Source organism: Parasteatoda tepidariorum, chromosome 4 (assembly GCF_043381705.1).
Source record: "Parasteatoda tepidariorum isolate YZ-2023 chromosome 4, CAS_Ptep_4.0, whole genome shotgun sequence".
Lineage (NCBI taxonomy): Eukaryota > Metazoa > Arthropoda > Arachnida > Araneae > Theridiidae > Parasteatoda > Parasteatoda tepidariorum.
The window spans coordinates 36,148,316-36,171,789 of NC_092207.1; the positions used below are offsets into that span (position 1 = coordinate 36,148,316).

The following is a 23,474-nucleotide window of genomic DNA, read 5'->3' on the forward strand; positions in this document are numbered from 1 at the left end:
CGAAAAATTAAGATTGAGTTATAAAACGAGAAAAATTAAATCATTAGATCAAAATCTATTCAGGGTGGTCTGTCTCTTATTTTGCACACGATACATCGAGTTCTGTGAACAAAATGTTCCTAAATTCACTCCAAAGATACGATGAAAAAAACTGCGAGTCTAGGTTTTGAATCCTCCCAGCTTTAGAGCGAGTACCAGCCTGTCTGGGAAATAAAGGCGGTTGGTGCACAATGCTAATTTTATTTTCACCATCACTCCTCGTTAGTCATAAATCGTGGAGTCTTAATATCGATGACCCTCTAGCTCACAAGAGACAGTTGGGCGAATTTTTTCTGTATATAAATATTTTAAATAAAATTTCTCTTCGCGGATATTTTATTGCTATACCATAACTAGGTTTGCAATAAGGTAAAATGAACGAGAGAAGGCCAGACATTTTAAAGGAACCGCAATGCATAAGACCCTTAAAGCCAAATTCGAGAAAAAAGTAAAATTTGTAAAAAAATATTGAAGAGTCAATTTTAAACTACAGATAAAAAAATTTTAATTTTTATTTATTTTTTAATGAGATTGTTTGAATGAAAAGTTTCTAAAAAAGAACTTTTACTTATACTTGTGTCGAGAAACCTTTAAAAGAAAGTTTTCGTATTGTACTTTCGCAGACCTTAAAAAACAATCCAAAAACATAGTCCTATGTTCGTTTATTTGCTTTCCCTTAAATGAGGTCCTTTGCAAAATATTTTCTTATTATTTATTAATATTTTCGCTGAAAAGGTTAATATTTGCTTTATTTCGTTCCCTTTGAAAAAGGTTTTCGCTTAATATTTCTGCTAATCTAATCATGACAGCAAACAAAAATGCAAAAAATAAGGTTTACAATATGCTTGTTTTTTAACCTAAATAACAATATTTTTTAGAAAAGATTTAAAAATCATTTACTTTTCCTTTAAGGAGGAAAGGTAGGAAATTGCAATATTTTTACGTCATTGAAAAAAGGTTTTTACTGCAAACCTTTTCGTGACAATGAAAATAAAGTTAAAACACAAGGTTGTCGTAAGGTTACATGCTTTCTGGGTCTAATACTTTAGTCGAATGCGTTGTAAGCGTTAAATGCTTTGTTCCAGCGATTTCAATAAATGTTATTTGCTTATTGTTGATTTTGGAAGAAGTTTAATTTAGTTGTGATGTAAAGTATAAGTGATAAAAAAGAATGAACCTTATTTTTTGAACTATGCCGAGGCTTTAAAAATAGTGGCTTTAGGATTGTTTGCTTAATGGAAAATTGAAGTGATGATGATGTCACGAAAAGTGAATATTTTGAAAAAACGATCACCTTTGATGAATGCTGTGATATTAAGAAGTTTTGTGCCTTCGTGATGGTGATTTCGAACGCCATAAGTGATCGCTCACTTTTCCGAGTATTATTTTTCTTTATTGAGTGACTATAAATAATCGTTTAAATACAAATCGAGTTGTGACTTTTATTCTATTCGAGTAATTCTGATACTTAATAAAATTAATTAATATAAATTCTATTTAATATTAGAATCACTTAGACTCGATCACTTAGACTAATTAATATTAAATTCGAATAATTATAATATTAAATAAAATGAATGAAATGTGACTCTTTTATATGTTGTTATTTTCGAACCATATTTTGCGGAAAATTTATCCGAGCATTATTTTGTATACTCAAGTTACACTAAATTATTATAATTAATATGATGGGTTTAGTATTTAGTAAATTAATTCTTTCACTAACACTATAAATGTGTAATAGAGACAGATTAAGTTGATGTCTTAATAATTGATTTTCAAAACTAGCTCTCAAAAAACACATGATCGGAAATACCTGTAACACAATATATTAATATTCTGTATTTGCAGTAAATGTATATGCAGTACCTGTATATGCAGTATGGTACTTGCATACCCTTTTAAATGCCAATTTTCCATGTCTCTTTGTAAAAATGTTAAAGACTAGTAACTAAAATATTTTTTTAGCACTTAAATTGGAAGAACTAAATATTCCTATCAACCAAAATCTATTAGTTATATAAAATTATATTTCGTCGGATATACGTCTTTCCTGTAATAAAACAGTTGTTGCATTTTTTTGGTAGCTATCTGAAGAAAATTTCCATTTAATTTATATACAAATTCATAAAGGCACTTTTTTTATTAGTGCAAAATAAGAGTTCGTCAGGTAAACGGTTAAATTAATATGCTTAACACGATATCCCGATCAGTTCAACTTAAGATAAAGTCAAAGGCTTTTGATTTAAAAAAACAATAGTAATTAGCCATAACTTTCTAAAATAAAATTTAGTACAAACATTTTGACCGCTAGCATTTAAAATATTTTTAAAAGGCGACAAAAAATTCTGCTTACATTTTAATTATCAAAGTCAATTGTCACCTTGGAATGACCCCTAGCCACAGAAATTAAAAATAAAAAGTTACAATGCCAATTGTTTCAAACAAGTTAAAGGTAACAAATCATACTACAATAATATCTTGCAAATGGTGTTAAAGCTGAAAAATAATTTAGACAACAAACAAATTTTTTCAACTTCTTTTTTTTTTTAAAAAAAAAAAAGAGAGCTAATGTTAGTGGAGGAACGTGAGAATATAATTGTAGTTAAAAAATTTGTTTCCATTTAAAAAAAAAAAGCAAATGTTTGATTTTTTTTTTGAGTTGCATTAATATTTATTTATTTTTCATAACTAAAACTAATAAAAATCAATAAAGAAACAAATAATTTGTCCGTTTGTTAATTCACCGGGAAAATAAATACGATTAATTATTTCGATCTTAGAGACGTTTTTCACGAGTAATTTTAAAATAGCAAATTGTTCTCAATTTCCTAACAAGGCTTAATTCTCAGCCAACTCGCAATAGTTCTAAAACATTTAAAAAAAATTAACTTGAGAATCATTTACAACGAATATTTAATTTGAAGACAAATTTATATAAAGTATTAATAAAAATAAAACAAAATAGAATTGAATATTATCGATAGCATTAAGAAAGAGAAATTAAAAAATTTAAAAACACAATTCTAAGACGTTAGAAAAATTTTGGCTACATATTTGGCTGTCCAATATGTTCGGCAACTCCATACTCTTTGTAGTGACTTAATGAATCAAAACACCATTTTGGATAATAATTACTGATCTTACAAGAGTTAGATTCAAAATACCATTTGCAACACTAATATTTTCGCTTTTATAATTTATTTATTAAAATATATATTAAATAATTTATAAATATATTACTCCAAATAAATGTATATCTATGCATTTTATTGAAATTAAATCAACAGTGGAATGAATCTAAAAAATAAAAAAAGCAGATGCATAATCACGTTCGATCAGAAATATATGTTTATAGAACATAGTATTCGTTGAATATAATATTTTATTCAAATCTCTTTACTAACTTAAGAATCATCGTAATTATAATTTTAAAAAAAGATTAGTAATCGATTATCGTCGAAAAATCATGAACGAACTCTTACCCTATATTTGCATAACTCCATGTTCCTTGTAAGTTAACCTCATTTACGTATTAACTTTAATTTAAATATGTTATTTTCATTGTCACCAAATTAATATTTTTTAATAATAATTAATTTTAATTTTTATTCTTTTCTTTATTTTTACAACTTTATTTAAACTCTAAATTTTTGTGTAGAAAAATTCGTATATTTGTACGGTATAGAAATATTATGCCTCTTTGTTCACAACTTTTTTACCCGCAATTAAATTAAATAATAAAAAATAATAAACAATTATTAAAAATTATTTTTGTTCGAAATTATTTTTGAGCAAACTGGTTTCCCATATGGGAGCATATGTTTTTTAAAATTGTCTTAATATAGCTAAAAAGGAAAAAATAGAAATCAACATTAAGGGGACATAATGCTAATTGCTAATGCTGATGCTGCATGCGCTCTCCTGATTAAACTATTAGTACTACAATTTCCCCATTGCGGTCACTCCCTCCCCTCCCCCGTATTTCAAATAAGTAAAAAAATATATTTTTATTTTTGAGAAAGTACGTTTTTGTGTTTGATTCTACTAGTTAGAACTACGACTTAGGTTAATTATTATAATTAAAATAATTAATTAATTTTTAGGGCTAATTGATCATCACGTTTGAGATCACCCTATAGAACCATTAAGATTGTCACTTAGTACGTGAAAAACTAATCATTGAAACAAAAGTTGTTCAGGATGATATTTTCTTTTCTTGCTCTATGTATTTCTAGAGATTTTTCGTTTTTCTGTGTATGGGGAGACTATATTCAGTTATATGTTTGAAGCATTTTTAAACAACTTAAATTCAAAGATATTCCTTTCAATTAAAACAATAGAATAAATGCAGAATTGCGCCAATAATTATCCTAATTACTATTCATATTTTATTAATTAGAAACAATATATCATTAATAAAATTAACAAATTGTTAAGAAAGATTTGGACTGAATCAGTTTTGGAAGAAATTGATTAAAAACAATGAATAACTACTAAAACATTTAAAGTATAAAACTTCGAATTCACTTTAGTGAAATGTTAAATTTTACTTACTAAATAAAATAATTTTTAGTAATAATAATTTTAATTTAAATATAATTAAATAAAAAAGCTTCTGAAAAACCAGCAGTATTTACAATAATTTTTAATTCATAACAGAATCAGATTCCTAAGTTATTATTCAAATGTTAGGACAAGAAAAAATTTGCAGTCTAACAAAAAAAAAATTCTTGTTAAAAAAAGCTATTAATTTTTTTTTTTTTATACTTAGAATATATTTGAATTATAATAAATGCGTATAAATAGCATAATCTATTTGTTGCAATTCTCCAATTGACAACAAGTCTCCGAATTGACAGTTTTTTTTTAATGTTTCTTACATGAGCTCCGATCAGCTGAATATTTTGAAATTTAAATATTTTTTGCTGTGTTTTGCATAAGCACAGCTGATTTAGTATTTTTAAATTCTAAATATTTATTATTGAGATAATTTATCAGTATCTAACCTTGCATATCTCGAAAGTAAAGTACGTGTTTATCATATTTTTCATTAAAAATTTATTTAATTGAAACAATAGATATTATTGTATAAATAATTTTAAAAACTTGAGATAACTTTAAATACATAAGTTATATTCTCACATCTGTCATTTTTCTAATATTTAACGAGATATATTATCTTTCAATGATATTTAAAAATATTTTTATCTTATTTTAAATAACATTTACAATTTAATGCAAAACATTTCTCATAACAGGAAAAATGATGATAAAAATTTGCTTTATCATTCTGTTATTTCTATTGAAAGTGATAAAAATAGAAAAAATTCAAGCTGTTATAGATATTTTTTATGCATCAATATTTTATGAAAAAATTATTTACACACATCATCTGCCTTATCTAGATCTTAATATTTGTATTGATGAGAAAATTCATCAGGAATCCGTTTATAATCGTAGTTTAGTTATCAGCAGAATACATTATCATATTGAAAACAGATGCTTTTGTTAACATTATTTCAAAATATTGAAATTATTAGCAACTTTTTATCCCTTTTTTTAGCAATTCTATTAATGCTCTCATGCTGTTTGTGAGATGAATATGATTGAATCTGAATGTTGGTTTTACATTTGAAGAAATAAGTTGCAATAAAATGATAAGCCATATTTTCTAATTGTCCAGTAAAATGCTTTAGTTCAAACACACTTTTTTGTATAAATATGATTTTTGTATAGTAATAGTATTTTGAGCATCGAATTAATGGTAAATATGAAACATAATGTTAAAAAAAGACGATTGATTTCGAGATTGAAAATTGTGATCGCAACCATTGCCATCAAAAATACAATACCCTTAAAAACCAAAAAAGTTTTCATAAAACGTCATATGTAACCCATTGGGTTGTATTCTTTTATAATTTTTTTTTGTTTATTCATTTACTTTTTTATTTATTCTTATGCTTATTTTTTACAAGCTGATAGGAATGTGGTAGCTGAATAGACTTTCATAAGCGCTTCATAATTTCATGTCATGAGTCATGCATTAATTGATATTTGTCTTCTTATCGTCCAATGGAATTGGATTTCTATCCATCTTCAGTATTCCATATTTGTATTAAATCAGCACCAAGACCGTAATTATGAATAAGCTAATCATAAGAAGAACATAAAATACTTTAAATTATTATTTCGTCAAAAAAAAATGAAAAATGTACGCTAATGAAAATGAAAATATTAAATTCACTCTGGAAAATAATCTACTCTAAAATTTTCAATTGGGTATACTATAGCCTACGTCACAGATCGTGTTATTCTTACTAAATTTAACTCGTAAACAGCATTTTCTGCGAACCTGATTTCTAGCAACAAGTAAAAGCATCAAACGAAGTGTCTTGTTATAAGTCGCTACACGCCAGGTTGGAATTGTATTAGTCTTCCTTTGGAAATAATTTATATTGTTGTTTTACCGAAGTTTATGAATTTAGTAAGCATATTTAAAACTCAGTTTATTAATTAAACTAAAAGGTAAATGTTATTCCTAGTAAGTGGAAGTAGTTGTGCTTTTTTCATATTATTCCCAATTTCCATAATTATCGTCTGCTTTTTTTATTTGATATTGTTTCGCTGCTTTTTTGCTAATGCTTTTGTTGGCCCGTTTTTTTTTTACTATGACAACTTTTTATTAGTGATTATGAATGATCTAGTCGAAAAGTGTGCGGACATGAAATACCTAGAACAACACTCATTATTCTAATGAGTAATAAAAGATATTTTTCATTCTAAAATGCAAATTTGCGATATAAAGCGAATATATTTTCCTATAAATGGGTGTTTTTTCCTATAAAATGCATATTTCTTTCGACAAAACGGGTGTATTTTGTTTTAAAACGCACATTTTAACTTTATAAACCGTTATAAAACAGATACATGGTTAATTTACAACACCATATAACATAACGGATACAACGCTAAAAACGTTATTATTTCATTTTTAAACTTCGAACGTTATATTTGTTTTATTAGAACGTTATATTTTGATTTAGAACGGTTACATTTCATTATAAAACGGTTATTTTTCATTATAACACGATTAATATTGTTAGTGTTTATATGAGAACAGCATTTTCTCTTTTTTCAATTTCAAATGCACAGCAAAAATGAAAACCTTTTAATTCACTAACAAAATTGGCTATAAAAAATATATTCCTATTATAATTCATTAAAAATACAGCAAATAGTTTTACACCAATCAAAATTTCACAACAACCAAATGATCTGAAAAACATGTATTTTTAATAAATCTATTGGGTGTTATCATTTAATTATTTGTATTGCAAACAAAAGAATGAAAATCAAAATGCAGTAGCTTTGATTGCTATTTCAAATTTTCTATGCACATTCATTAATTTAAAGGAATAAAAAAATTTTTAGGGATTTATCTGAATGATCAAATAATGTTACAAACTCATATTTACGTGCATTCTAAGAAATATGTATTTTTGGGTATTTATGTAAAAAAAGAAAAAAACTGTAATGAATGTTTCCGTGCATTATTTTTAAAATTTAATCGATGTGTTGTTTGTTTCAGATGGGATACGGCGAATTTGGTCAGTTTACCGGGGGCATTCATACTCGCTTATACAGCCGCGCATTCGTAATAGACGATGGTAAATCCAGAGTTTTATTTCTTTCTTTAGATGCGGGTATGACGTCACAGCTCCTTTACCTTGAGGTAAGTACTCAAAATTTACGATTTTCTAATCGATTTTTAATTTGATTTTTAAATTCGGAGGCACTTGAAAAATGAAATTTCCTCACTGGCTTAGTGGAAGCCATTGTTTTGAAATAAGTAATAGACGATTAAGTTTTGTCAAATATTTTAAAGATAACGGTGATGTTTGCTAGCTTATAGCTCCAATAAAAAAAAATTAGTTTATTTTTTTATTCGTTAATCCAGGTTATTGGAATAATCAATCTGATCGGGATAGCGTAAGCGGAAAGCGTCTCCAGATTAATCGGCTTAAGATTATCTGAAACCACGTGTTAATTTAGTTTATAGTTATGCTTTTGAAACGTGTTATTATAAAACTAAATAATTTGAAATCAACAGTAATTGAAGTTTTTGAAGAAGTTTTGAATTGAAAAGCAAAATTAAAGGAGAAATGTTACTAATTTGCGAAGGAGAAAGGCGATAAAACGCCAATATTGATATTATTGATGCCAATGATTTTGGCAACAGTTACAAATTGGAGTAAAAAATGAGCTATGTACTGAAAAACAAAATTAATGAATAAATAGTATTAATTCGCTTAAAAAGAGAGTAAAAAGTCACCTAACTATTATTGATGCTTAATTTTGGTAATAGGTACTATTGACATCATGGTAATTGGTGCAGATTTAATGATGCTTCAGATGCTTAATTTTGGTTATATGCACAAGTGGCATCATTGTATTAATTGGTGCTGTTTTAATAGGTACCGAGTATACTCTTATATAGGTACAAAATATTTTATAAATATAATTGGTGCCAATTACATCGGCACCAATAATGTAAATTTGTTTGATAGATTTTTTCAGGCTCTTCGAAGATAAAGTAGAGGTCTTTATTAAGTACTAGATTGTGGTAAATTTTAACTATCATGAGTTACCTTGAGCAACAATATCATGCCAGATTATACTGAATACAATTATAGTTATACAGTTACAGACTTTTTTTGATGAAATGGACTACTAAATACGTGCTTAATCAAATAAGGTAAAGTCACCAAGAAAACAACAAATAATAATAAATAAAAAAATTTAATACTTTTACAGTTTAAGTGTTTGCAAAATTTAAATGAATTTATGTAATATAGAGCCGACCGGACTGTGTGGAGGTCTGGGAACTGTCCTTGCATCGGAAAGCTTCTGGGAGTGAATCCCGGGCAAGGCATGGATGTTCTTTCATTCTCTGTGCCATCTGTCCTTACTGTGGGATCAAAGTTGGCCCACCTGATATGGTGCCGCTGAAAGGGTTGCCAACAAAATCTGCCCTGCAAAAAATGCCTGAATTGACGAAATATTAACAAAGGTAGGCATTGGAAATAAAATAAAAAGTAATACAGATAATATAACTTTAGGTACCATGGTATATGACCCCTGTATACTTTTTTAGGTACACATAAACAAAACTTTTTCTTTTTCAAGAAAAATTATGTTTTCTTTTCTTAAGCATTCAGTGTAAGTCTCCCCCTCAGTAAATTAAAGATCGAAACTAAATCACACCTAGAAGAAGGATGTTAACTTCAGATATTTATGTTGGGCCTAAATAACCTTTTTAAAAGCATTAATTTGCATCTTTTCCACAGCCATTTCTGTATTCAACGAATCAGATAAGAGTCTCTTAGTTTAGGACCTTTACATAAAAGTTGAATCAGTAATCATAGATCTGTGAATTGATTTTGTTTCTACTGTACTTAAGGCTTCTTTTCAGGAAAATTTCTTACTTGTCTAGTTTTGGCGAAAACACCTGGAAAGTTGTGCAAATTTTTAGGATTTTGTTACTTTAAGCTCAATTTCCAGATCACGCCAAATCTACACACGTATGTAGAAATATTTAGGCAATACTCATTATAATATGTTTATAGAAATACATACTTTTTTGTTTCACCGTTGGCACAAGCAAAGTTTGACGGTCAAAATCGAAGAGATTAGCTTTATTTCGACGATTTTTGAATGACCTTTGACTTTCGCTGCAAAGGTCCACTGTAAGTATTTATGTCTTAATAGTATGCGTATTGTGCGGCTTTGAAGAGAACTCCTCCAGACTAAAAGTCTGGGGCTGTCTGCTGCAATGGTAACGAGCAAGAGCACATTTCTAATGGGGGTGCAATAGAGGAATGAAGCGGTCGATTGGTTTATTTGCGCTGACGCATGACAAGATCAAGACAAAACTTTTCACCCCACACCCCTATTCGAAGTGACTTTTCCTCGTAACCATGGTACCCGCCACGACCCGAGACTGGCGTCTGGAGGAGTTCTCCTGAAAGCCGCACTGTGGAAGCAGTAGAACACAATATAATAGTCACTCTTTTCACACGGGATGTTTATCAATTTCATATGATATTTGCGTATAAAGAATAATTAATTACTTGCATTTTATGATTGTAGTTTTTCTTGTTTTTTTTAATATTTTTTAAGTGATAGCATTTTGAAACTCATATAATACGACTTTTAATTATTTTATTTTATTCCAGGCTACTAAGGCTCTTCAAAAAAAGTATGGAAAATTGTATTCCGATAAAAATGTATGCATCAGTAGTACGCACACCCACTCGGGGCCGGCAGGATTTTCGGTAACGTTCTGTACATACTCACATCTCAAGGTTTCGTCAAGGAGACATTCGACACCATGCTTAAGGGGATTTTAAAGGTATAGAATTTATGATTGTTGCAATCTTTTTTTTATCTCTAGTAATTATTTATATTTTTCAAAATAATGAAGGGAAAGTCGTTATGTCTGAAAAATAATCATAAAGATTAGTATAAGGGTGTGTTTGATTGATATAAATTGTATGATGTGTTTCCCAGGGAAAATAATTGCTTTAATGAAACAAATCATGATTGATTAAGGCTTGAGTATTATTGAACCTTTCATACAGTTAAGCAGCGTTTAAAACATAATATTTAGTAAAATTCGCTCTCAATATAAGTCAATATCTATGCAGATTAAGTTGTACAAGTTAATATTTGTGTATGGAAAAATGAGTAAAGTTTTCCAAACTCTGATCAATCATCATTGAGGTCATCTAAAGCAACTAAGGGATTAAAATCATTAAATTGCAATGTATTTCTTGTGGTGTTGGAATGCATTTGCTTTTCGCAAGAAATACTACGATTGTTCAGAGTTTGAAAAAGTTTTTGTTCTTTCTCTCTTAAATGGTAATTTTCAGCACTGATAGTGTATTGTTTCTTTTTTTCAGTTCATTTTTTACAAGAATTTTAAAAATATGTACATTTAAAGTGATTATTGTTGAAATCTCTGTATTAAAAAGTAACAGATTTGTGACTGTTTTAATAAAAAGCCAAAAGAATTTTAACTATATTGTAATACAAATTTCCGTAAAAATTCAGAGAGAGAAAAAGCAAGAATTTATATTAATTTCTTATTTTATCGTATGTAACCAAGTTTCTAGGGCACAGAGCTACGGATTATACCGGATTTTCCCTTTTTCCTACACATTTCTTTATAGGGATTTTGTTTCAGGTATTTCTGTATTTTACTTCATGACTAGTTTTTTAGACTATTTTTTGTTCTACATGTCAACCTAATTTTTTTTATATTTGTCTATAGTAAAACAATTGATTAGTAAACTTAAAATATTGATTAATAGAAATTTTATCTATGCCACAGGAAAAAATAATCGTTTGAGTAGTGAAGTTTATAAAGTATCAACAAAAAGAATAAACAGTTTAGAGAGAGAGAGTGGGTTTCTATGCTCGATTTCGAATTTGATTCATAAGTAGTACTAATTAAATAATACATTTCTAGCGTGTAGTTTATACCATTTAGATTGTATTTTATATCTATAAGATACAATAATTGGATCAAACGTTAAGCATGATGCTACTTTTTATTTTGCTTATTATACGTCCTATTTCTTAGAGTCTATTTTTTTAAGAGTAACTTTTTAAATAATTAATAAAAATATGCTTCTATTCATTACGAGTGCCATAGTATGAATCAGGGCCTGATTATCGCCTAGGCCCAATAGGCACGAGCATAGGGCCACACTTTCTGGGGGGGAGCTCAAAAATTAGTGAAAAGTCCACAATATTACATAACATTGCACTAATCAAATTTGAAAGTACAGCTGAATTTTAATTGGAGCAAGTTTTACTCCAACGGCTTAAGCAAATGCAACGAGAATGCATATTCGCAAAGTCTCTTATAAATGATTAGTGTCAACAAGAACTAAAAGCTTATTCTCAACAAATATGTAAAGCTGTAGATGTAAGGGCACAATCTTCAAAATAATTCAGCTAATCAGTGACTTTTAGAAAAAATCACTGATTTCAATAGTTTGTGGTCACCAAACTATATTTATTTTCATACAACATTGTTTTGTATTTCGCTTCAATATTTAGATGCGTAAACTTTATCTTAGAAAAATAATCTTCAATTGTCTGCTTTCAAAATTTTTTAGAATGTTACTCTTGAATCATGTAGTTCAATAAATTTTTTCTACTGTTTGGACTACTCTTCAGAAATTTAATTTCGAAATATTTTGTTAGGGCCCCGAAAATTTTGTGGGCCTTGGGCCTGAATTGGTTTGATCGGTCTCTGGTATCAATAAATTTGAAATAACGCGAAAAAGCACAAATAATATAGCATAAAACAGGTACTATATGCTCGTGTATCAATAAGGTTAAAGCAACGTGAAAAAGCGCAAATAACTTGGATTAAAACAGACACCTCGTGTATCAATAAAGTTAAAACAATATGAAAAAACATAAAACAACAAATGTTCAGTAGTTTCGATACTATAATGAAAAATCTCAAAGGTGCTTCAAAGAGATTATATGCCTGTTTTATGCCATATTATTTGTGCTTTTTCACGTTGTTATTGATACCATTACAGAATTAACTCTTCCTTCTTTGGATGCCTAAAGTATTTTCTTCCTTTTGTGTTATAACATATTATCGTTGTTATATTGTAGAGTGTTGAAAATGCGCACAAGAACATGCAACAAGGATACATATTCCACAATGAAGGAGATCTTTACAATGCCAGTATTAACAGAAGCCCTACTTCCTACTTGAAGAACCCGAAAGAAGAAAGAGACAAGTAAGATGCATTTAGTCATTATTAAGTCTTTTGTTACTAATTTTGTTTCTTAGTTTTTGACATGAATTTTCTTTCTATTTAATACGCAACTAAAATATTATAATGATTAAATCTTAGTATTAAAAAAAGTTCGAAATAACTTCAATTACATGCAACTTTTTAGAATAATAAATAAATAAATAAAATAAAAAATGAAAAAATGGGCCACCTTGAATAACTTTTGATCTAATGATCAGATTTTCATGTTCTAGGACTCAATCTGAATGGTTCAAGGGGGTGACTTTAAATATGCTAATTAATAAATGCACACGATATTTCAAATTCTGAAATCATACTCAAAAACCTACTTTCACTGAATAAACATACCTTTCTTTCGACAAATATGAATTCTTGACCCTCAAAGTAGGGGTGGGGGAGGTGGCACAATCTGGAAAATATGGTGCCCATATTTTGATCAGGAGAGTGGTTCAAAATTTTTGGGCACCTTAATGTTAATTTCACTTTTTGCGTATTCAGCAATATCTGGAGAATTATTAAAGCGAATTCAAAAAAAATTCTAAGATAATTTGATACAATAAATAATCTTTAATAATTATTTCTTATTTTTTAATTTTATTTGAAAATTGTCAAAAAGAGTTAGAATGGCGAGGGAAATTGAAAGATTCTGTATGCAAATTTTTACATCATTTTAAAGAATGTAGTTTTAAAAGGAAAAAAACAAATTGTGAACGAAATCGGTCATGTAATCGAGTTTTAGTTCCGAAAATTTGAATTTGAAAAAAATCGTGTATTTAAAATTTAACTCTTATCAACAGTGACATGGCTTTAGAATAGCGTTTTTGTTTTATGTAACCCACAATAATCTGTGTATACTTGTGTATAAGCAAATGAAAGTAGTATGCAATCAATTAGGATATTATAATGCAGTCGGTAATGCCTGTTTAACACCACTAATGTCTGGCAATGTTGTTAGAACTGTCCCTACCTTTACACTGTAAAAAATTTTAAAGTATCTTAATGCTAAAAAGTTGTTTTTTTTTTTTTTTTGGTAAATGGCGGGCACTTGGGTCATTGACCTCAGAAATGCCAGAATTGCCACTCCCTTATCGTTACTCAGTGGGCACCTATGGCTAAGCCACGGTGGTGGAGTAGCGTCGCCCACGTCATACAACCACAAACTCGTTTATAGGGCGGGTTACAGTCACACAGGAGAAAGGACATAGAACACAGAGAGAGAAAGAAACATCCATGCCCTGTGCGGGATTTGAACCCGCAACCATCGGCTCCGCAATCAGGCACGCTAACCACTCGGCCACCTGGTCGGCTAATGCTAAAAAGTATAGGGAACTCCTTACATCAAAGTGGTGTAGAAAAAAAGTCTTTCTTCTCACATTTTTTTGGGTAGTTCAACACTGAAATTCTGTTTAGTACGCCATAATTTTTAGTTGATATGGCAGGTTATTAAGATTTAAGTGAGTTAACCGTGGGTGCAAGCGAGATGACACACGTTGTTTCTGAAGTAATGATCAAATTTAAATTTTCATGTTCGACCATTTTACAAGCATGCCATGAGCATCCTAAATCTATGACGCTGCAGACAGGAAAAGATCATAGAAGAACAACACGCCTGATGAGAATCATTAAACGTGAAAGACGTGTGGTTACACGTGTTAAATGTGAAATATTCGTGTTTCTCAAATTGCCACGGACTGATGGCCCCTTGAACAGGGCAACAGAGCTTCTAATAATAAAAAAACAGTCGGTAACATTTATAAGAATTTTTGTCAAAGAATCCACTGCTCATGAATCTTTTAAAAAAATTTCCTTCATTAGGCAAACGAGAAGAGTGTGATAAAATTTCTTAATTTTCAATGTAAATATTAAATTTTCAAATTTGACGTGCAGCAACGGACTTGAATGAGGAGAAATTTCTCCCTAACTCAGAAGCGTGTTCCTTTATTTGATAAGCCCTTTATTTGAACAAAAATTACATTTGTTTTTATTTAAATTTAAATTTTTTTGTTTGAATTTTAAAATTATTTTTCTAATGTTTTCTAGGTATGATTCAAACCTTGATACAAAGATGACTTTATTAAAATTCACAGATATTAATAAAAAACCAATCGGCATGATCAAGTAAGAACATTTAAATTTCATTATATTCCATTTTTATCAGTTTTGTTTTTAGGTTTAAGAATAATAGATGAACGTAAATTAGTTAGCCAGAAAGATGTTGTTATTATCAATATTTAAACTATAAAAAATAAGAAACATGAATATGGGATATTAAAACGCATGTTGTTTACTGGCTTTCAAGTGTTTAATGTGAATGCAAGCTTTATTCTAAAGCATGACCTCATTTGAAGAATTTGTATTTTGTAAGGCCTAAAAATCGAATATTTCCGCGTGATATATATATATTTTTAAAAATGATTTAAGAATTCTTGGCTTTAAACTGTTGACTTTCTTTTATCTGTTAGAAATAGTATATTTATTGCAATGATCATCTTCTGAGATCTTAGGTTTCTCTTTCGCAATTATGTATAGAAACCCTGCATTTCGTTTCAGCGAATCGATGGTATATAAATATATATAATATACAATCATGTTATATAAGTTAGTCCGCTAAAGCAGCCTATTGTTAGATTCTACAACCCTTTTTTTAACTAAGCTCAGGAAACACATATTTCGCTTCAGAAAATTGATAGTACGATGTTACATAAAGTTTGTCCTCAAGAGCAGCCTACTCTTAGATTCTAGCAGTACCACACATTTCCCTTCAGAAAATTGATAGTACCATGTAACATAAAGTTTGTCCGCAAGAGCAACCTACTCTTAGATTCTAGCAGTACCACACATTTCCCTTCAGCAAATTGATAGTACCATGTTACATAAAGTTTGTTCGCAAGAGCATCCTACTCTTAGATTCTAGCAGTACCACATATTTCCCTTCAGCAAATTGATAGTACCATGTTACGTAAAGTTTGTCCGCAAGAGCAACCTAATCTTAGATTCTAGAACCCTTTTCGCCGAACTAAGCACAGGAAATGCACATTTCGTTTTAGCAAATCCATAGTACCATGTTACATAAGTTTGCTCGTAACAACAGCCTGAAATCTATGTATAAATAATTCTTTATGAATTTTTATTTTTTTTAAATAATTCTTTATGAAAAAATTTGAATTTTTTTTAAAAACTTAGAAATTTTAAACGATAAAATTTTTTAAAAAAATTCAAAAACTTGATTATAATTTTGGTTTGGTTGTGGTAAAAAAATCTCTGATTTTTATAAGAATATATAACATTTACTTGAAAAACCACACTAAAAATTTTAAAGATTTGATGTTCAAAATTATTTTTTAAAAGATATTCTAAACATTATTTTGCTGTTTTTATCGAAGAAAAGAAAATTAGAACCTATAATAATAAACTCGCTTTTTATTTTTAATAAGTTAAATGAAGAAATAAAACAACATTTCTTAAAGAAGAGAATTAATTCAATGCCGATCAGATGATTCTTGTTCAAGATCAAAAAGGAAATAATTTTTGTATTAATTGACGGATTCGATTTTTTGTCTTTTATTTTGTAGCTGGTTTGCCGTTCACCCTAGCAGTATGAACAAGACAAACGTCTTGATTAGTAGTGACAATAAGGGGTACGCATCTTTGCTTTTCGAGAAGAAAATGAATCAAAACGCTCTGCTTGGAAAAGTAAGTAGAACAGATAAATTTATGTGTTAGTATTCTTATAAGAATTTCTTTATTCAACCACGTCAATTTTGTAGGTGATGGTAAAGCTTAGCGGGAGCGCGGCTGAGTTCGCTTTTTCATAGGCACGAGAAGCTAAAGCGAGCAAGTCACTATTGTATTTATTTTGCCGTGAATTCCAAACTGGACTTGTCTATCGCTCCACGAAACGTCTACGGAAAAATTTTTGTTTCGTTTAACCTCGATTACTTTTGGCTTGAAAGTTTTGACAAATAGTTAAATTCTGATTTCAAAGACCTGAATCAGTTTCATTTAACGATTAACTCAGCGTAATAACGACCTTTTAAATGTTTTTTAAAGTAATAAAAGTGTAATTGTTTCGTAAATTACCATTTTGTCACTTTTGAAAATGGTTGTTGTTCTATATATTTTCATGTCTGCACAGCTTTTGACTAAATTAACTTCAACATAATCACAAAAAAGAATCATAAAAAAATCAGCAGCTAACATAAGCATTAATAAAAAAGCAGCACAAGATCAAAGAAAAAAAACAGACGATAATTTTAGAATTTTTTGGAACTGATTGTTTTCCAGACTGAGTTTTTTATTTTTTTATTTTCAACAGTATGCATTTTGAATGCTTTAATCTAATATTAATTTAAAGTATTTTCACGCTCTTTTATGATTAAGTTATTCATAATTACTACCTTTGCGGCGATGATTTTAATATAAATGTGAAAACTGAAGTAGGAAAGGAAATATTTGACGTTTTAAGGAACGTATATTGAGGGAAATTGAAAACCAACCCAATCCATTGAACGAAAAGAAGACAAACATCAATTGATGTAGTTTTTTTTAACGTAAGACATGAAACATGGCGTTTATAAAAGTCTATAAAGAAAAAAATAATAAAAAAACTCATGATGTATGGGTAACTAGTGATTGCAGTAAAGCGATTACAATTTTCACTCTTTTATAAAGCATGTTTTGGTATGCTATTACTGTTTAATAATTTTGATGTGTTAAGTCACGTTTTTGATTATTGTCACTATAGGGAAAAATCAGTGAGCTTTATTCTATTTCTAGGGTCCATTTGTAGCCGCATTTGCTCAAGCAAACGAAGGTGATGCTTCGCCAAATACAAAAGGACCTAGATGCATAGATACTGGATTGCCGTGTGATCAGGATACCAGCACCTGCAATGGACAAGTAAAATGTTTATACATATATACCTGTCTTAAAATACTCAATAACTAATGAAATATTCTTAAAAAATTTCTTTGACGATTCGGGTACATTAAATTTTAAAATTAATTAATTGCATTTCTAATGTAAAATTTAAGAGTATTTTTAGAATAAAAGAATATTATTAAAATGCTTAACATCAGTTTAGAACAAATAAGTTTTTAGTAAAGTTATTTTGAAATTAACCGAAAGAAATACTCGTAAGTAGGTTATAAATGAACCTAAGTAGTTTTCTCGAAAGCAAGTCGATGGCGAAAGTTTTTTAATTTCAATTATCAGAAGAACTCGCCTTAAATTAATTAGATAAATTAGATTTTAGACTCCTAGACTTGTGTATATTTCTTGTATCAGCACGTTGCGTATCACACACAATGTTCTTTTATTATTTTTATTTATTTATTTATTTTTGTCCAAAAACGTTTTTTTATTGTTGTTGTTGTTATTTTTTTAGTAAATACGTAAGTTTAGTCTATATAGCTTTTGTTTTCGCAACGTGAATTTCTTGGNGGATATTCTGAATGTTTATTTTGTTATTTTGCTGTTTTTATAGAAGATAAAAACTAGAACCTATAATAATAAACCAGCTCTTTATTTTTAATAAGTTAGATGAAGAAATAAAACACTTCTTAAAGAAGAGAATTAATTCAATGCCGATCAAGTGATTCTTGATCAAGATCAAAAAGGAAATAATTTTTGTATTAACTGACGGATTTGATTTTTTGTTTTGTAGCTGGTTTGCCGTTCACCCTAGCAGTATGAACAAGACAAACGTCTTGATTAGTAGTGACAATAAGGGGTACGCATCTTTGCTTTTCGAGAAGAAAATGAATCCAAACGCTCTGCTTGGAAAAGTAAGTAGAACAGATAAATTTATGTGTTAGTATTCTTATAAGAATTTCTTTATTCAACCACGTCAATTTTGTAGGTGATGGTAAAGCTTAGCGGGAGCGCGGCTGAGTTCGCTTTTTCATAGGCACGAGAAGCTAAAGCGAGCAAGTCACTATTGTATTTATTTTGCCGTGAATTCCAAACTGGACTTGTCTATCGCTCCACGAAACGTCTACGGAAAAATTTTTGTTTCGTTTAACCTCGATTACTTTTGGCTTGAAAGTTTTGACAAATAGTTAAATTCTGATTTCAAAGACCTGAATCAGTTTCATTTAACGATTAACTCAGCGTAATAACGACCTTTTAAATGTTTTTTAAAGTAATAAAAGTGTAATTGTTTCGTAAATTACCATTTTGTCACTTTTGAAAATGGTTGTTGTTCTATATATTTTCATGTCTGCACAGCTTTTGACTAAATTAACTTCAACATAATCACAAAAAAGAATCATAAAAAAATCAGCAGCTAACATAAGCATTAATAAAAAAGCAGCACAAGATCAAAGAAAAAAAACAGACGATAATTTTAGAATTTTTTGGAACTGATTGTTTTCCAGACTGAGTTTTTTATTTTTTTATTTTCAACAGTATGCATTTTGAATGCTTTAATCTAATATTAATTTAAAGTATTTTCACGCTCTTTTATGATTAAGTTATTCATAATTACTACCTTTGCGGCGATGATTTTAATATAAATGTGAAAACTGAAGTAGGAAAGGAAATATTTGACGTTTTAAGGAACGTATATTGAGGGAAATTGAAAACCAACCCAATCCATTGAACGAAAAGAAGACAAACATCAATTGATGTAGTTTTTTTTAACGTAAGACATGAAACATGGCGTTTATAAAAGTCTATAAAGAAAAAAATAATAAAAAAACTCATGATGTATGGGTAACTAGTGATTGCAGTAAAGCGATTACAATTTTCACTCTTTTATAAAGCATGTTTTGGTATGCTATTACTGTTTAATAATTTTGATGTGTTAAGTCTCGTTTCTGATTATTGTCACTAAAGGGAAAAATCAGTGAGCTTTATTCTATTTCTAGGGTCCATTTGTAGCCGCATTTGCTCAAGCAAACGAAGGTGATGTTTCGCCAAATACAAAAGGACCTAGATGCATAGATACTGGATTGCCATGTGATCAGGATACCAGCACATGCAATGGACAAGTAAAATGTTTATACATATTTATCTGTCTTATCTGTACTCAATAATGAATGAAATATTCTTAAATACTCAAAATCTCATGATTTAATACCTGAGATAAGTAATAATAGCTGATTAAGAACAAATAAATACTAATCCAGTATTAAATAAAGCCTTTCTATGTCGATTCGGGTACATTAAATATTAAAATTAATTCATTTCATTTTTAGTATAAAATTTAAGAGTATTTTCAGAATAAAAGAATATTATTAAAATGCTTAACATCAGTTTAGAACAAATAAGTTTTTAGTAAAGTTATTTTGAAATTAACCGAAAGAAATACTCGTAAGTAGGTTATAAATGAACCTAAGTAGTTTTCTCGAAAGCAAGTCGATGGCGAAAGTTTTTTAATTTCAATTATCAGAAGAACTCGCCTTAAATTAATTAGATAAATTAGATTTTAGACTCCTAGACTTGTGTATATTTCTTGTATCAGCACGTTGCGTATCACACACAATGTTCTTTTATTATTTTTATTTATTTATTTATTTTTGTCCAAAAACGTTTTTTTATTGTTGTTGTTGTTATTTTTTTAGTAAATACGTAAGTTTAGTCTATATAGCTTTTGTTTTCGCAACGTGAATTTCTTGGTAACTCTTACAGTTTTAACACTATTTAAAATATTTAAAACTCTTTTAAGAACAAAAAGTGCTGAAAATAGAAAAAAAAATCAAAAAACTTAATTATTTCATTGAATTAGTTGAGTTAATTAAAAACATTAGATGCAACAACAACAAAAATTTATCGTATATTGGAAAACACATTAACTGCATCTATAATCATTTTGAGTCTTAGCCAAAATATCTTTTAAATCTCAAAAATATTGTTTTTCATTTCTTTATTTTGTTTTATTTTATTAAATTACTTATTTTGCTAAGGGAATAGAACGAGCTTGCGTGGTATAGCTTGCGATTACCTATTTTATAAAAAGTGCGTGTCCATATTAAATATTTCATAGGAGAATATTTTCAGATATTCAGTGCACAATATAAAGAGTAAACTCTGAATAACTCTTGATCTTATGAACGAATTTTCGCGTACTGTGACACAATCTTTATAGTTTGTGAGCCAAATCTTTATTCGGAGATGTTCCCTGTGACAGAGCTCATTGCGATCTATCCCTAGACCCATATCGGCTCTCCCTGCAACATTTAATTTTATTTTATAACCGTCGGTGAACAGCCTACCCAATTTTGAGTTTACGACTACCAATGTTCAACTCCGTAGCCTTGTAATTTTGAACCACATCCAGTACACAAGGGAATTCCTAGATTAAGTATTAGGAGAAATTTGCCTTCGTGGAGGACTTTTTGATGAAACTAACCCGTATTTGCGTTACATGGAGAAGAAAACCAGGAAAACCTTCCACTGTTAGCCTGACGGTAAGGGGACTCTAACATATGATCCGTCTACTACTGAGGATATTTTTTATGTCAGTACTGTGATCGGTGCGAGCCGGATGCGGAATCCTAAGCCTTGTTTTCGAACTTGGTCACCTAATTAGAGGGCGAGGCTCTATCCTCTGAGCCGACGCGGCTCCAAATGCATCAATAAAGTAACTATTCAAAAATTTGAAAATTAGATTATAAACGCTTTTCATTTTCATAGTCTGACCTTTCTTTATCGTGACCTTTATCCCCATTTATATAATAGGAATAAAGATCTGTTAATAAAGATAAGTAAAATGTAACTTAATAGGCATGGATAGCTATTGCGAATTTACAACAGTTATGAAGAGAGCTCATAATCCTTTAGAAACAAAGTCTTTAGAGACCAATCTTAAAATATATAAGAGGCAAAATAAAAAATTTAAAGAAAAAACAACTTTTTCACAAAAAATATTTATTGATTTGTGTGCTCTCTGTAGCTTTAAGCTTAGTTAACTAAAAGTAAAAAGTTTAAAAATTATTATACGTTTTGCCTTTTATAAATCCGGGAGAAAATATATATAACTAGACTCTAAAAATTTGAAGTCTAGACGCAATTACCCTTGTGAAAAGATTAAAAACGTTAAATCCTATTTTTGATACAGTCGAAGATTATATCTAAGAAAAGATGTTGATACAATTTTGAAGCAGAATAATAATTACCCTTTCGTCATAACTATATAGTCTGGTGGAAATGTGCTTCTTGAAATATTGTAAGAGTAATGTTTAATAAATTTGATCAAGCTAGTTATTAAAAATAAACAAAAATTATTTGTTTTTAAATATAATGGCCTTTTTCCCTATGTAAATTGATTCTGCTATAAAAGCATTTGATCATGGTAAATATATATTTGAAAGATATAACTAACCCATAAAAACTAAATAAAATATTCCAACTGGTTTTACATATAATTGTCTTATTATCCTCACAAATGAATTATTGATATTAATTATTTAAAATATTGTTTTTAAAAATTTTTAAAAAACTGTCTGAACTAACATATTTCTTAATAGTAACATATCTTTTTCACAGAATGATAAATGTATAGCATTTGGTCCCGGTAAAGATATGTTTGAAAGCGTGCAAATCATAGGAAGAAAGCAATACGAAAAGGCATTGGTAAGTGATATTTTTTACAAACAAATTTAAAAGGTGTTGGTCTACTGTAAACGGACTCTGGGTTCACATTTTAAAAAATAATATAAAGACGAAAACGGTATAAAAATTATGGTTTTAATTTATTGTTACACTGAAAGATTTGATATTAGGAAATAAAAAGCTCCCAATCTTATTATTTCAAAAAAATGAGAAAGGGACTTTTTAAAATTTACACGGGACTTTATTTATTTGCTCTAAATTTAATAGATTAACTGAACTGCTATAAATTGATGGCTAGCTCAGAGTGCTTAATAGTTATCGAATCATTAGTTAGATTGTTTTAAGAACTATTAAATTATAAGTGTATGAAACCTTAATATTATACATACAACTGTCTGTCTTTATGTCTTTCTTGCATCGATTCAGTTAAAAATCAAATAAATCTGACACAAAACTTTAATGTATTAATTATTAATATAATATTAAAAAAAAGATATCTTACAAAATTCATTGCATTAATAACTATTGAAAATCAAACTAACTATTGAAAACGAAATATTGAAATCAGAAAAAAACAAATAAATCACACACAAAATTTTAATATATTAATTATTAATATAATATAAAAAAAGATATCTTACAAAATTCATTGCAGTATTTGCAGTATCTATTGAAGTATCTATTGAAAACCAAAGTATGACATTAGTTTCCTATATATCATTTTGCGAGACAAATAATGACACTTCAATGCAAATGTTGATAACAAATACAAATTGTAAGACTGGCTAATATAACTCACAGATTCAATACAACTAATACAACATTCAATATAAGTCACATGGTTATTTTTATTGCTTATTTTCCATAGCTTTAAAATAAAATGTATTCAGCATACAAGTGGTCAATAAAAAACACCCTTTATATATGTTTCTAGAATCCTTGTCAACAATAAAATTATTCGCTCAAAAACTGCCCCCAACAGATTATTTGAGGGAAAAAAAAGAAAAACCTTGACAACAAACTTGAGAAATC

General features: G+C 28.8%; 1 protein-coding gene across 1 annotated transcript in view; it reads left to right on the plus strand.

Moving 5' to 3' along the window:
* Positions 1–23,474, plus strand: part of LOC107456255 (neutral ceramidase-like) — a 47,144-nt gene that overhangs the window by 3,359 nt on the left and 20,311 nt on the right. The window contains 8 exon segments of the mRNA XM_071179653.1: positions 7,631–7,774; positions 10,278–10,371; positions 10,374–10,453; positions 12,742–12,869; positions 14,928–15,005; positions 16,460–16,580; positions 17,664–17,786; positions 22,377–22,463. Of these exon segments, the coding sequence (XP_071035754.1) occupies positions 7,631–7,774; positions 10,278–10,371; positions 10,374–10,453; positions 12,742–12,869; positions 14,928–15,005; positions 16,460–16,580; positions 17,664–17,786; positions 22,377–22,463 (855 nt within the window).